Genomic DNA, 14,730 nt, shown 5'->3' with positions numbered 1-14,730 from the left:
AGAACATACGTCATGCTCCCGTGTTATATCCGGTATCAGTCCCCCTTCTTACGTTGGTCCCAGTTTTCTCAAATCCAAAACGTGGCAGGTATGCCGTGGATATAGATACAAACTTCACCATTAGTATCAAATATCCTGCACAGGCGTCAACCATGGTAGATATGGCTGCTTGGTCACTGCAATAATATTAACTTTTGCTGTTGTGTTTTGACTGTTTCTGTTTTCCTCTAGTCATTGAACGTTTCTTTTCTCTTGGGTTTTCGCCTTTCTAATAAGCTCTGTTTAAAAGAGCCTCATGGGGGAAATGAAAGGAGGACTATGCAGCAGCAATTCATCGTCCTAATTAATCACACCCGGTTGTCATGTCTCTCATTCACCCTCCCAGTAATATACCTGTCAGTTTGCTACAAGACTCTTCTGTCCTTCACTAGTTTCCACCATACTGGTCTCCAGTTGTTTCCTGCAGGTTATTCTTTACCATATAAATGATGCTGCCGTTTTCCTGTTTGCTCTGGTCCAACTCCACCATCAAATGTGACATTCTTGCTTCTTAGCATCTAGTTAGCAAACCATGAGCCTTTTCCATTGGGCTCAAACAGAAAGTCAATTCGGACCAAGCCCATACCTCTTTATTCCCCAGTGGCTCTGTCTAATCCTCTTTTGTAATAATAATAGAGAATTTGTCAGATTTATTTATTATTTTTCTTCAAAATCAAAAGTGAACTGAAATCAACTTATTTTCATTATGAATGCTGTAGCATTTTACCAACAGACTAATAATTGCATTGGTTTGTTCATTAGTCGCTATGCCAACTGAGCCACATAATGTTCTTTACGGGGACTGCTGTACAGGTTAATAATAAAATATTTGCATGAACTGCCACAACTCTATTATGCAGTTATTTTAATATAATGAAATCTGCTTTTCTGTTGGCCCTAATCACCTAATCATAACCTAATAGTTATTGTCAGCTAATGCAGATAAAATATTTACAAGCTACAACCTCTTGAAACATCAGGCTTCCTAATGTTAATGTGATGGACATGGATAAGGAGTTTCCATTTATTTAAACATGCCATAGAATTTGGTTAATTTACATTTCAAATGTTTTAGAAAAGCATAAAACAACAAAGAAATATAGGAGTGAAATCAGAAGTGTGACAACAGCTGGCTGGTGAGAAAGGTGTGGTTGTTTTTATTTTTATTTTATTTTTTACACATGTGGAGCGAATGAGTTTTAGTTTTAGTTGAAGAAAAGAGCAAGGTTTGATGCATTGACAAGGCGCAAAGTTTTAAAAAATAGCATACAGTTTTATCCCACATTAATAACTTTGTTTACACAGCACATGTTTAGAAATGGTACAAAATAGTACCACAGTATAGTACCACTCCTGGTACCATGTAAAGTTCTAGCAGCGCTCTTTATGCTAGCTTCCGCTAACTTTTATTTTAGGAGCTACTCTATGGTTTTTATCTACATTCTAGTTCTTGAGCGCCCCCTGAGGGTCGATTCTTTATTACACTCTCTTGAGAAAAATAAAAAACGTACTCATCAGTCTAAAACTAAAAATAATAGAGAGCAAAATGCGTCCTGCATCAATCAGAAAGGGCTCCACGATGCGGCACAGCTTCTGAACACTGAACCGTCGTGTACTCTGCTCTTAAAGGTTAGACCGACTCCTTGGCGCCTCGCCGCGCCGCCGGCCAGGATGATTCGGAGGTCTGTGGTATTACAGCAGTGACCCTGGAGGCCGTCGCTGGAGGTCACAGGCTTTCAGAGAGGCTGCCAGTACAGGGTGATGTTACACGAGAATGAAAGGAGCTCCACTGGTACGCTTTGAACACGCAGGAGAATGGACCTAAATATCAAAACATAACGTCACTGCAAGGCCAGCGAAATGTGCGCCAGACGCTGGCTCTGAAGTTAAAAAGATTATGTGAAGGGAAACTGACTGGGAAAGGCAAGTTAGGACTTTCAGCATGTTTTAGTGAGTAGCTAATAGAGGAGCATCTGAATAAATGAGAACATCTTTCAAAAGTCAATTTAGTACATGTGCGACTCCTAAATTCACAGCGCCAAACTGGGCGACAACCTTAAAATATACATTTCCCACTATTTATTTAAAAATAAAAATATTGTTGCATAACTGTTGGTATTTTTAAGTAAATTTCTTTTACAACAATGAATAAAAAAAGATATATTACTGTACATGATTTAGCGAGTCATTTAATTACTTCATATTTATTTAATTTTGTCCCTGTTGACCCTATAGAGACGCCAGAGGTCGCATCACTTTAAATCATTTTGTGACCCCTCTACTATGACCCAAATCAGGGACTCAACCCCCACTTTGAGAACCCCTGATTTAAATAAGTAAATAAATTCACATTATAAACTTCTTTCTGAATGTTAATTTTAACGATTATTGCTAATAGGTAATCAATTTTTCAATTTTCACTAAGAGCAAAAAAAAGTGAAAAGCAAGTTATGGTCTAAACATTTATGGTAAAATCTTGACTTGAAAATGGTTTTTTGCTTTGCAATGCATTTACAATATATACAATTTACCACCAAAGTTATTTTACATTCACAGCACATATCTGGCTACTAATAAAGATTTAACAGTGTGAAAAAAAAATAAACAGTTAAATCAAATTAAAGTTGAGAAACTGAATTTGGGATCACATTCAAAAATAAACCTCATCTAAAATATCACAAACAAATCTATATATTGTCGCTTTTAAAACTGAATTACTAAAATAGTCACGTTTCTTATGCCAAAATGCTTTTTTTTAGAAAAAAAACCTTCCAAATTAAAAAAAAAAAAAAAATCTCATCCACTGTCTTGAGGTCAGGCGTTAGCTGCAGCGCCACCTTGTGGTCTTAGAGGAAAACTAACAAAACAATGAACTTGTTTTAAAACCTTTTATTATTTTTATAAGCTTTTTCAATAACGTAAAAAACAGAACATTTCAAAATCAGACTGGGAAATAAAAGTACAACTAATGAGAAGTTTATTTCCAAATAAAAATATGAAAACTTGGACTTAGTGCGGTATTAACAGGCTGCTTTACCCAAACCCTCAACCTGCTTAAACATCAACTCAGGTGGATAACTTCAGTCCAGACGGGGAAATTAGACAAAGAGGAATATAAACTTTTATTCCACTGACCTAAAGCAAGAAGTTACACAATACAGTGATACCTTATCAGGGGAAGGTATAACAATCTAAACACTAACAATCATTGTTTCAAGAGTACAAGTGGCATATGTTACAGAAATTTAGAAAATAAGAATATATATGAACGCTGCTGTTCAATAGCTCACCGAAAACAAGCTGAGCCCCCCTCCCCTTCGCCCTGTCTTCTCACAAACGCATGTCTCACAAATCTTAAAAGCAACATTTTAACTCAAGTCGTATCAAAACAGATTCGTATGTACAAAAGAGGAGCCGTTTACTGTCTCTACCTCATCCAACGTCAGCTTCAGTGTTTGAAAATGTGTCACAGCAACACAAACTCAAAGAGCTCTCTGTGTAAAGAGTAACTGAACTTTAGGAAGTTGGAGGTCGGGTGTGAAATTTGGGTTCAGGGATCGGACAAACAGAAACGCCCCTCACTCAGATTCCTTTTATTCGTCTCTCCTCGTCCTCATTTATGCATTTCGGGATTTTAACACGTCTAAACTCCAACTGTGAGAAGCGAAAGATTTTCGGAGTTTAATCTCCAACAAAAGTAAAAACAACAGTCTGCAGACATGGTGGATTATTTCGGTGTGTGTGTGTGTGTGTGGCCCTCGACGTCGGAGGCAGAGCGCGTTAACCATGGGTGGTGTCGTCCTCCACAAAGTCTTTGGCCTGCTCCGCTGTGATCACATCGATGTGACTCACCTTAAAACACAAAGACACGGAGACACTTCACAACCAATCAATGCCACTCTGACGAAGCACCAATAATTCAGGTTATGAAACATTAAACGCTGAAGAGTCTCTCTGGCAGAGCAGGTCGGTAAAGAACAGATGGAAAACCTTGTTTATAGAGAAGTTCTGCTGAACTCGCTGGACTTTTGTGGAAAAATGATTAAAGTAGACAGAGTGAGATAGAAGCCTCTGATTGGATGAAAGCAGCTTTATAGCTTTTGTTTCAGTTCAAGTTACAAGAAAATGTGTGTTGTTTTTTTTTTTTAAAAAAAGGTTTTTGCAAGTGTTATTAAAGTACTTTTAAGACCAAATTACTTGGTGAATTAAGCTAATTCAATGTAACTTTAACACCAACTCGGTGACCCATTATTACAGCATTTATCCTTGTTGGATTTCAGACAACTATTAAAATCCTAGTTTTGCACAAATTAAAGAAGATAGTATGTGTAATTATAGTGTCCTCGTATAAAATACTTAAGACTTTACTAAATTGAGATTATTAAATTTAAGACATTATGGCTTTTTAAGAACCTTTAGAAACCCGGTAGAGTTTTTTTTTATTATTATGTTCTTGAAAAGCAAAATTTGTTTTGCTTTGTCTTTTAGGACATGAGCTCTATGAACTCCGACTTTGGGAAATTGTAGCTTCTGCTGAAGTGAAAAACAGAGGTAACAAAGTCTTAAATTCAACCAGAGTATAGAAATGATCCGATTTACTTATATATATATATATATGTACAGTACAGACCAAAAGTTTGGACACACCTTTCTAATTCAATGGGTTTTCTTTATTTTCATGACTATTTATAAGGCAATAAATCCCACTTATTAACCTGACAGGGCAGGTTGACCTATGAAGTGAAAACCATTTCAGGTGACGACCTCTTGAAGCTCATCAAGAAAATGCAGAGTGTGTGCAAAGCAGTAATCACAGCAAAAGGTTGCTACTTTGAAGAAACTAGAATATAAGGGCTATTTTCAGTTGTTTTACACTTTTTTGTTTAGTGCATATTTCCACATGTGTTATTCATAGTTTTGATGCCTTCAGTGTGGATCTGCAATGTCAATAGTCATGAAAATAAAGGAAACTCATTGAATTAAAAGGTGTGTCCAAACTTTTGGACTGTACTGTATATATATATATATATATATATATATATATATATATATATATATATATATATATATATATATATATATATATATATACATACATATATATATAAATTTAATCTCCCCTTGAGCTGTCTGCTTTGTTTGAAGAGTCTTCACCACCTTTTTTAGGTTATTTAGCTAACATGAAATTCAAGGAGTCTTGAAATTACAGATTTAATATGTTTAAGAGAATCAGAAAGCAACCTTTATGAATAATTAAATGAAATAATTTGCTTAAAAGAAAATAACCATCTTCCAGCAGAGAGGAGCGCCTCACCTTGTTCCTGAATTTGACTCCGTAGAACTTGTCTGCCGACTCCAGCAGCTCCGGCCTGAAGGTGGTGGTGATGAACTGAGCGTGGCCGGCCAGCTCCACAATCATGTCTGTGAAAGATATAAAACGAGGCCTGATGTGCATCTTTCCAGTTGTTTGTATTATAAATATTACTGTATCTATGCTAGACGCTGCATATAGAAAGAGATCAAATACAATCTTTGAGAGTTCCCACAAATTTTCTAGATACCAGAAACTGTTTTTAGGTGCTGAAAGTTAATGGTTCTGATTAATCCAAATATTCGCTTTCTTTACACAGCAATCCCATTGGTGTCACCAGTTTATCATCTCTGCCTCTAAGAATTTACATCAGAGAAAACATTTCTTTTAATTGAAGTCAAAGCCTCAAACAAAGAATAAAACTGAGTTGTTAAATAAACTATGTAAATTAAAACTATACTAATCTAAACTATAAATAAAATACTTTGCTAAACAACAAACAACCCCTGCATTCAATCATTTTTTCATTTTTTTTTTTTTAGAAATATTGATAATTTACAACATAGTGTTAGGGCCAGGCTAAGAAAATATAAACAATTTTCTTAGCATAAATAGTCATAAAATTAGAAACTAGAATCATGTTATAATATTCTAACTTTATTTTCTTATTATTTAAACTTTTTTCATACAACTTTACTCTCAAAATATCATAATTTTTTTCCACTTAGTACAACCCAAATACTCAGTGGTAATAATCTAATGGGACCAAAAGGGAAAAAAAGAAAAGTAAAAATCTCACTAACTGTCAGTTTTTTCTGTGCACAAATCACTAACTACATATATAAAACTACATTTTATATATATATTTCCAGGCGTGCCGTGGTGGCGGAGGGGTTAGCGCGACCCACATTCAGAGGCAACGTGGCCTCAAAGCGGCTGTCGCGGGTTCGACTCCCGGACCCGACGACATTTACCGCATGTCTTCCCCCCTTTCCTGTCAGCCTACTTTGAAAAAGGGACAATAGAGCCCACAAAAAAAAAAAAAAAAAAAACCCCTTGCGGGGCAGAAAAAAAAAATATATATATAGTACAGACCAAAAGTTTGGACACACCTTTTAATTCAATGAGATTCCTTTATTTTCATGACTATTGACATTGTAGATTCACACTGAAGGCATCAAAACTATGAACAACACATGTGGAAATATGCACTAAACAAAAAAGTGTAAAACAACTGAAAATACCCCTTTTATTCTAGTTTCTTCAAAGTAGCAACCTCTTGCTGGGATTACTGCTTTGCTCACACTCTGCATTTTCTTGATGAGCTTCAAGAGGTCGTCACCTGAAATGGTTTTCACTTCATAGATGTGCCCTGTCAGGTTAATAAGTGGGATTTATTGCCTTATAAATAGTCATGAAAATAAAGAAAACCCATTGAATTAGAAAGGTGTGTCCAAACTTTGGGTCTGTACTGTATATATTTCCAGATAATAAATGCAATATTTCCCCATCCCTAATGGGCATCATAGCAGATGATGTCGCTTGTTTACCTGACACAGCCTTCCTGTGCTGGGCGTCGAGGGCCTGGTCGATCTCATCGAACAAGTAGAAAGGAGCCGGGTCACACTTCTGGATGGCAAAAATCAGAGCCAGAGCCACCAGAGACTTCTGACCTCCGGACAGCTGCTGCATCTCCCTCATCTCCCCCTGCTTCCCCGTGAACGACACCTGCAAGGTAGACACACAAACCCACCGATCTCACCTGATGCTTCCCGTCTTAATGAACATTAATCTGTTTCTGTGGGCCCAGACAAAGAACCGGAGCCGTTGTGACGGCTTTCATATGGATCGGGATAAATTTAGCATGAAGAGAGCCGCGCATTACTCACTGCATGAATCACTTCACCTTGGTTCTGCTTTGAGGAGACGGAGCCGTGATGAGGGATGGGTTTTTGTTTCCCCAGCAAAAACCATGCAGATACACTCAGAAAGCTTTTATACATTTATACAAAACCTACATATCACAGGGTTTCTGCAGGTTTCACTACCTTAAATTTAATACTTCTAAAATTAAATTAAGAGTTCATTATGAATTAAATTTAAGATCTGTATCGTGTCATAAATGAAATAAAGAGACAACCTTAAACCCCCAAGTTTTTTTGCACAGAATAAATGTAGCATCGTATGGCGATAAATTAGGCTTAAATTATGAGAGATGCAAAAGACCTTTCAGCTAGTTAGCTTTTGTTTTTGCTTGCTAGCTAGCTAGTTTTTCTCCTCCCTCTGTTTCCACTGCAGGAACCAGACGCCTTGGTTACTGCTAATATAGATGCTAATATACCTTGCTAAATAGCAGTAGTTACCACTAATCTCAACCGCCTTGAGTCACAGAACACAGTGAAGAAACGATTGCCACAAGGGGGGGAAAAAAGGAATGTACAAGATTTAAATAGCCCTCCCATCGTAAGATCTGTGATTAACATATCTAAGACAAACTTACCTTTTTGTAAATTAATTTAAGACTTTTAAGGCCTCAATTTTATATACATGAATTCAAGACATTTTAAGACTTAATGAGGATACACAGACTCCCTGTGTCGACATTTCCAGACGCTTTCTGTTCACAATCAGGAGGTTTTAGCTCAGATTACCATTACCCGATATGTTTGCTCTCAGTACAGCAGAATGAAACGACTGCTCCTTACTCTGATGCCGACTCCTGTGAACTGGTCCACCGAAGGAACGCTGCTCTGGGATCCGGATCCCCTCTCGCTGCCTTCTCCCCCCTCTCCCTCGTCCTGGGACTGGCTGCCTTCGGCGTCGCCCTTCTTCATCACCAGCGTGGCTTTGCCTCCCGGGACGAGTTTCTGAAAAACCTCGCTGAAGTTTTTCGACACCTGAAAGGAAAGCATCGGGGCCATTATCATGCTTTCTTGTGGCGCTAAGTGGTTTTCGTCCGCGACTTTGCGATCTGCTCACACCTGCTTAAAGGTGAGCTGGATGGCCTCGTATTTGCGCAGCTCCAACACGTTCATGAGCTCCATGATGGATTTGTAGCCACGATCCAGCTCGTCCTGACGCTTGATTAGCTTCTCCTTCTGCTCGGAGAAGTTGACGAACTGATCCAGGGCCTTCTTGTTGACGTGGCTGTACTTCTTCAGCTCCGTGTTGCACTGCTCCAGCTTCCTGAAGAGCTGTTGGAGCAGAAACAAAACAAAACGTTACATCATGTCTTCATTAGCAGCTGCTCGAGGCGTGCTACGGTACAGATTTGCAGGGGGTGGGGGGTGATGATTGATTCATTTAGGCTCTGCCTCATTTCACTTATCAATTTACATGGCGAAGAGGTGGGAAAATAAACAACATAAGTACATGGCTTCTGCAAGTCTCACCCAATCAAATTTAAGACATTTTAAGACCACTATGAATGAAATTTAAAACTTGTAATGCAACAAAAGAATGGGAAACTATTCCTTTCCTTTAAATTTCTTACCCTACTTGTCATTATACTGCATCTGTGGCTCTTCATTCTCTTTTGGTTTCATGCTCCTTCTCAGTTGTATTTCCCTTCTTTGTAACAAATTTGCTGATGTAAAATTCTTAAACAGGGAAGACTGGGGTTTAAAATCCACTAAACGTGCGACTTCAAATGCTGCTCCTAAACTAGTGCTAGTAGCAGCAGCCCCGACATTTTCTGGTGAGCTAGCCAGAAGATCAAGGCGGACATTTCTGAGGTCTGTTTGTGGCTCTTAGCAGCAGTTTTGCGCTTCTCACAATGCATATTTGTCTCTACAGTTTTAATCCAAGTAGTTGGGTTTTTTTACGCAGCGAGCATCTTATGGGTTAGCAACAGACGTTAGCCTGTGGCGAAGATTAATGTTGTCCAGCCAATCAGCGATAAATTTGCACTTAATAGATGCAAAAAAGCTAGCTAGCTGGCAAGGGTGTATTAGTAACTAGTTACCAGTAGCCTCAATGTAACACAACTTAGACCAGGGGTCTCAAACTCCAGGACTCGAGGGCCGCTGTCCTACAGTTTTTAGATGTGCCATAGGTACAAAACTCTGGAATGAAATGGCTTAATGACCTCCTCCTTGTGTAGATCAGTTCTCCAGAGCCTTAATGACCTAATTATTCTATTCAGGTGGTGCAGCAGAGGCACATCTAAACGTTGCAGGACTGCGGCCCTCGAGGACTGGAGTTTGAGACCCCTGCCTTAGACTTTATCCTTCACAGAAAAGTAAGTCATTTAATACGAGATTAAATAGTCCTGCCACTACAAAACTTAAGACGTGCTGTATTTTATTTAAGACCATATCCCTTTTTTCAGACAAATTTACAATATTTCAAGTCTTGATTAATTTAAGACTTTTTAAGGATGCACACACATCTTGCTGTAATTTAATTTACATCAAGTTTACAGTAAAACACAAATTCAGCCCCATTAGGTGGACATCGACAGCTTTTAGTTTCATATTTCCACACGGGTATAACAAGCTCTCCAGCAACGCGTTTATCCTTTAAAATCACTAATGGCCAAAGCAACACAAGCAGCTTTCACCTCCACTTGAACCATCAGCAGTACCGTCCTGCCTGCACCCTGCCTGTGGAGCAACATTAACTAGATGAAGTGTTTATGAGAAAGTGTGAAGCTATTCTCGGCTTTGTTAAAGAGGAAGGGGGGCTAAAGACACACACACACAAACTCAGACACTTATGAAAGATGCAGCCAAGTTCACTCATCCCACAGCCTTTGCTCCCAGAGGCGACTGGCTGAGAGCAAAAATTAGACGGAGCACTTGAGTCTGAGTCACTGCTGCGTGGGCAGCTGGTAGGTGATGGTCCTCAACTTTATTCCAAAGGAAACACGGCTCTAGCCGCTGATTCCCTCGTCTGATTTGGGAATGCGCTAAAAGTGTTTTAGTGCACCCGCTTGATTACCGTTAAATATTACTCTAAGAATTGGGCTGGCAACTGCATCGAGGTTTAAAAGGCTTTGGTTTCAAACCAGCTAATATGATCCTTCATCCCATTACTACAATTTAAAGCACCAGTATTACAAGTTAGTTCTAGTTAAATATAAGTGTATACTTTATGTCGGTCTAATATTTTAAATCCTAGTAATGCCATTAAAGTGTGTTGTTGAAACCTTTATCTTTCTTGTAACCTTTAACAATGGTCAGGTTTTCTGTGGGTTTTTCAAAGTTTTTCTTTCCCACTCATTTTCTGCCCAGTGCCGACTCTCAGCCAATCAGCTCTGCTGTGACTCATTCAGATAAAAACTTCCTCCCAAATTCAAGTGGTGAACCAGGGTTGTGTCACAGGTAACAGCTCAAAACAACAATTTTAAGTCGTTTCCTTTTGCTACCAGCAGCATTTTGCAAAAACAAATTGTTCCAATTTATTAAGATGAATCTGTTTTACATATTAAAGAGAACATGTTGAAAGATAAATTGTATTTTAACACCAATATAGTGACTTTTTAAAGAGCGCTTAGATAAAAATATAGATTTTTCCCTCCATTTTAAAAAGCAAAGTTTCTGCTTCATTTTTTAAGCCTGGGAGCCTTTTTTTCTGCTGGAAGGAAAAAAAATTCTTCAGACAAAAATTCGGATTCAAACTTACAAGAATATTTCTTTAGAGACAAAAAGTTGCACTATAAAAAGAAATTCAAGGTACCTAATGGTGCCTTGAATTGACAAAACACCCAAGAAAGAAAAAACAAAAAATCTGAGACAATAATTGGACTCTAAATAGCAGCTCATGATGCATTTTCTCACTTGAAACTGGAGATAAACAACAGTTTAAATAAACTCAGATTTAAAATTAATTTTTTTTCTAAGTTAGCAACATCTCTATTGTCATGAATGGAAATTAATTTATTGCCACTTTAATTTTTAAATGTTGCAATTCTAAGTAACTAAAAAAACCACGTAGTTTTTAAATATAGACACCAGAAATACTCCATCAAGAGCGAATAAAGTTAGTGGAAAACAGAAGGAATGAACAGGCACATGCAAAAGCATAACACAGGGAACATGCTGGTAAGTGTGTGTGTCTGTGTGTGTGTACCTGTTTGAGTGTGAGGGTCTGGTACTTCTCAAAGGCTTCCTGAGGCAGGGAGCCCAGTTCTCTGATCTTCTTCATGCACTCCTCCTTCTTCTTGAGCAGCATGCCCTGCCTGTTGGTCATTTTCTCCAGCTCCTTGGTGTCGTGGTTGATGGCGTCGTTCTGCTCCTTCTCGATGTTCTTCCACCGCTCCATGCTCTTTATGTGCTCCTTGATCTCTGCTTCCGTCTTGTCGACGAGACCGTCCAGGTCTGGGAACGGGAAAACGATGCTTTAGTCTGATAATTAACTCTCCAGATAAGTACTGGGAGAAGTATTTATAGCTCTTGAACATTTTCGGTTTATTATGTTGCAACCTGATTGGACCATTCTAACAAATGAACATAGTTTTATCTAAACCGGGTTGTTCTGTTTTTGGCTCCATCCATCTATCAGCTCTGACCAGCTTTTCTGTTCCAAATGAAAAACACTGCAATTTCTCACGAAGATGCTTGACACATAATGTCATGCATGTAGCCCAAAAGTTCAACTTTGGTCTCACCTGAAGAGGGCGCCAACCTCGACATGTCGCCTACATTGACTTCATTTATGTCTCTTTCAACAGACCAGCTGAATAGATGCCACCTACAGAGGTACTGTCTATTAATTACTGTATTTTCCGCACTATAAGGCGCACCTTCAATGAATGGCCTATTTTAAAACTTTTTTCATATATAAGGCGCACCGCATTATAAGGCGCATAGAATAGACGCTACAGTAGAGGCTGGGGTTACGTTATGCATCCATTAGATGGAACTGCGTTAAAGGGAATGTCAACAAAATAGTCATATAGGTCAGTCAAACTTTATTAATATATTACAATCCAGCGTTCTGAAAACTCCATTCATTTCCAAAATGAATAAACAGCTGTTTTATTATTTTCCCCGAGGTAACGTCAGTGACGTAGTATTTTCGTGACACAGTTTATCTTTTAACAACAGCAAGGTATAACATATAGTGGAGGGGAACTGTAAAAAACAGTCTGATACTGTTACGGTAAATCAAACGTCACTGATCGCCTTGAGTTTAAACTCTGCGTCGTAAGCATGCCTCTTAATAGGAGCCATTTTGGGGTCTTTACACAAAACCCAGCGTGCACCGCGCACTTCTTCTCCTACGGGGGAAAATGAAGTCGGCGGCTGCTTACCGTAGTTGCGAGACCTGTTGTGGCTCAGTATTGGTCCATATATAAGGCGCACCGGATTATAAGGCGCACTCTTGGCTTTTGAGAAAATTGAAGGTTTTTAGGTGCGCCTTATAGTGCGGAAAATACGGTAGTTGACTTCCAGTGATTGCAGTGGGGCTGAGTATTGTCAAAAACCTCATAATCCAATTCAATTTCGATTGATTTTAAGAAGTAGTACACAAACAATTAATTGGATTATCTATTAATAACTGTATATATTACTTATCTTTTCCCTGCCTACATAAACAGTCAGGTATACATTACTTAACAGTGTATACATGATCATTTCTGAGCAGTAAAATATCTGAAAATACAGCTTTAGCAAAATAACACTTTTGCTAGTGGCCCTCAAGAGCTGCGGCGGGCCTGAAGTTTGACACTCGGTCTGTCACAAAACAGTCGTACAAAATTCATTCAAAGCTGAAGTGAATTTCAAGGGGTGTGAATACTTTTGTAAAGCTCTGTGGATAACCAAATAATCCAGCAGGAATTAGATCATTTGAGTCACATTTTTTTTTAGCTTTTTTGTATATACATACAGTATATATAAATAAAAAAATATGAAACTTTTGGAAAGTCAAAAACAAGCTAAGATAAAAACATAAAAAAATTAATTTGTATCTTGTTTTTAGTTTTGGGTCTAAATATTATCATAATTATTTTGTGTAATTGTGTTTTGATGACTTTTTCTATGGCTAAACGGCCCTGAATGTGTTTTTCTTTACAAAATCAAATTCACAAAATGAAATTAATTTCTAAAAAGTTGGGGGGGGGGGGGGGTTTAAATTAGCTGGATACTAACCACAAAAATAACTATAAAAAAGCTCCACAAAACACAATTAGATCCTACAAACTCACTTTTTCGTCTCAGACCTACCATCTGATCGAGCCAAAGTGTCTTTAACTCGTTTGTTGATGCCGTCGAGCTCAGACGTGGTCGCCGTGAGAACCGTGCCGCCCTCTGTCTCACGCAGCTCATTCAGCTCCTATATCATTATTACAATTTCAAAATGTATTTCAAGATTTCTCTGCTTTGGATTCCTAAGAATAATTCAAGAAATTCAATGAAGAAATTTCTTTTTTGGTTTTTTCAAAGCATGGTCACCTGCTCGACTTGATCAAGACGCTTCCTCAGGTTCTCGTTGAGATACGTTTCTACTCGGGTCATGATTCCCTCCAGCTTGATCCTCTCGTTTAACAGCTGCCTGTTGTCCTGTGAGGAAACAAAAGAGATCAAAGCACATCCATCAGTCATTAACTGGTCAATTCAAGACGAATAATGTTGACTATTCTCCTGCATTACAAAAACAAACACCACAGAAGCACTAAATCAAGTCCTGGTAGGAGCTATGATTAAAATAGTTCCTCTATTCAAAACTGTGAGTGATATGACAGTGTGATATCATTTATCCAACAGGGCTATTCATCACTAAAAGAAGAGGTTACACAGAGAAGGTGGAATTGCTATGCGATGATGAGAGGAGAGGAGCTCAGTGAGATGGAAACGGACCACAGCTGCAGTCTTCTCGAGGACAATGGTGGAAAACGATACAATGGAGGCAGCAGATGTTTATTGTGAGCCACGTCCGCGTGAAGAGGCGCTCCTCATTTTCCCTTTAACAATTACATTTTAAACGCGCCTTTTGATTCCAGAGTCGGAAGCGCTCTCACAGCGGCAAAGATAACAACTGCAAATTGGCCCAATAAGCACTGGGATTCAATTATTGTGTCATGTTTAAGATCTTAAAGTCATCTTTTTAAAATTGCTGCGATCAAACCAGAGTCTGTGGGTGAAACGACAGGACGTTGTCAGCTAACGAGGTTCACTTTGTTAGCTTTCCCAGACTCAAATGTCTTTATTTCAGCTAAATTAAAGACTGTTAAAAAAATAAATATATCTAAACAAGACTGAATTATCCAAAATGCTCTTCAAGAAACTTGAATTAATATGAAATGAAACAAGATTTAATTTCCCTTTGATATCAACAAAGTATTTTTGAATTGAATTATTTCGTCTGGAGTAATTCAGGAGATGATTGAGGAGATGATTCGTTTTTCCACTGGATTTATTGAACAACCCCAACCG

The 14,730-nt window shown here is 38.3% G+C and overlaps 1 protein-coding gene across 1 annotated transcript in view; it reads right to left on the bottom strand.

The window, feature by feature from the left end:
- Nucleotides 1–2,912: 2,912 nt before the first annotated feature.
- smc3 (structural maintenance of chromosomes 3) overlaps nt 2,913–14,730 on the bottom strand; it is a 31,135-nt gene continuing 19,317 nt past the window's right edge. The window contains exons 22-29 of the mRNA XM_028017830.1: nt 13,750–13,857; nt 13,522–13,630; nt 11,423–11,670; nt 8,332–8,544; nt 8,056–8,247; nt 6,901–7,078; nt 5,354–5,460; nt 2,913–3,891 (exon numbers count right to left, since the gene is read on the bottom strand). Of these exons, the coding sequence (XP_027873631.1) occupies nt 3,820–3,891; nt 5,354–5,460; nt 6,901–7,078; nt 8,056–8,247; nt 8,332–8,544; nt 11,423–11,670; nt 13,522–13,630; nt 13,750–13,857 (1,227 nt within the window). The 3' untranslated portion in view covers nt 2,913–3,819. The remainder of the gene's footprint in view (nt 3,892–5,353; nt 5,461–6,900; nt 7,079–8,055; nt 8,248–8,331; nt 8,545–11,422; nt 11,671–13,521; nt 13,631–13,749; nt 13,858–14,730) is intronic.

Source organism: Xiphophorus couchianus, chromosome 5, assembly GCF_001444195.1.
Source record: "Xiphophorus couchianus chromosome 5, X_couchianus-1.0, whole genome shotgun sequence".
NCBI lineage: Eukaryota > Metazoa > Chordata > Actinopteri > Cyprinodontiformes > Poeciliidae > Xiphophorus > Xiphophorus couchianus.
This window is presented reverse-complemented; position numbering and strand designations above follow the sequence as displayed.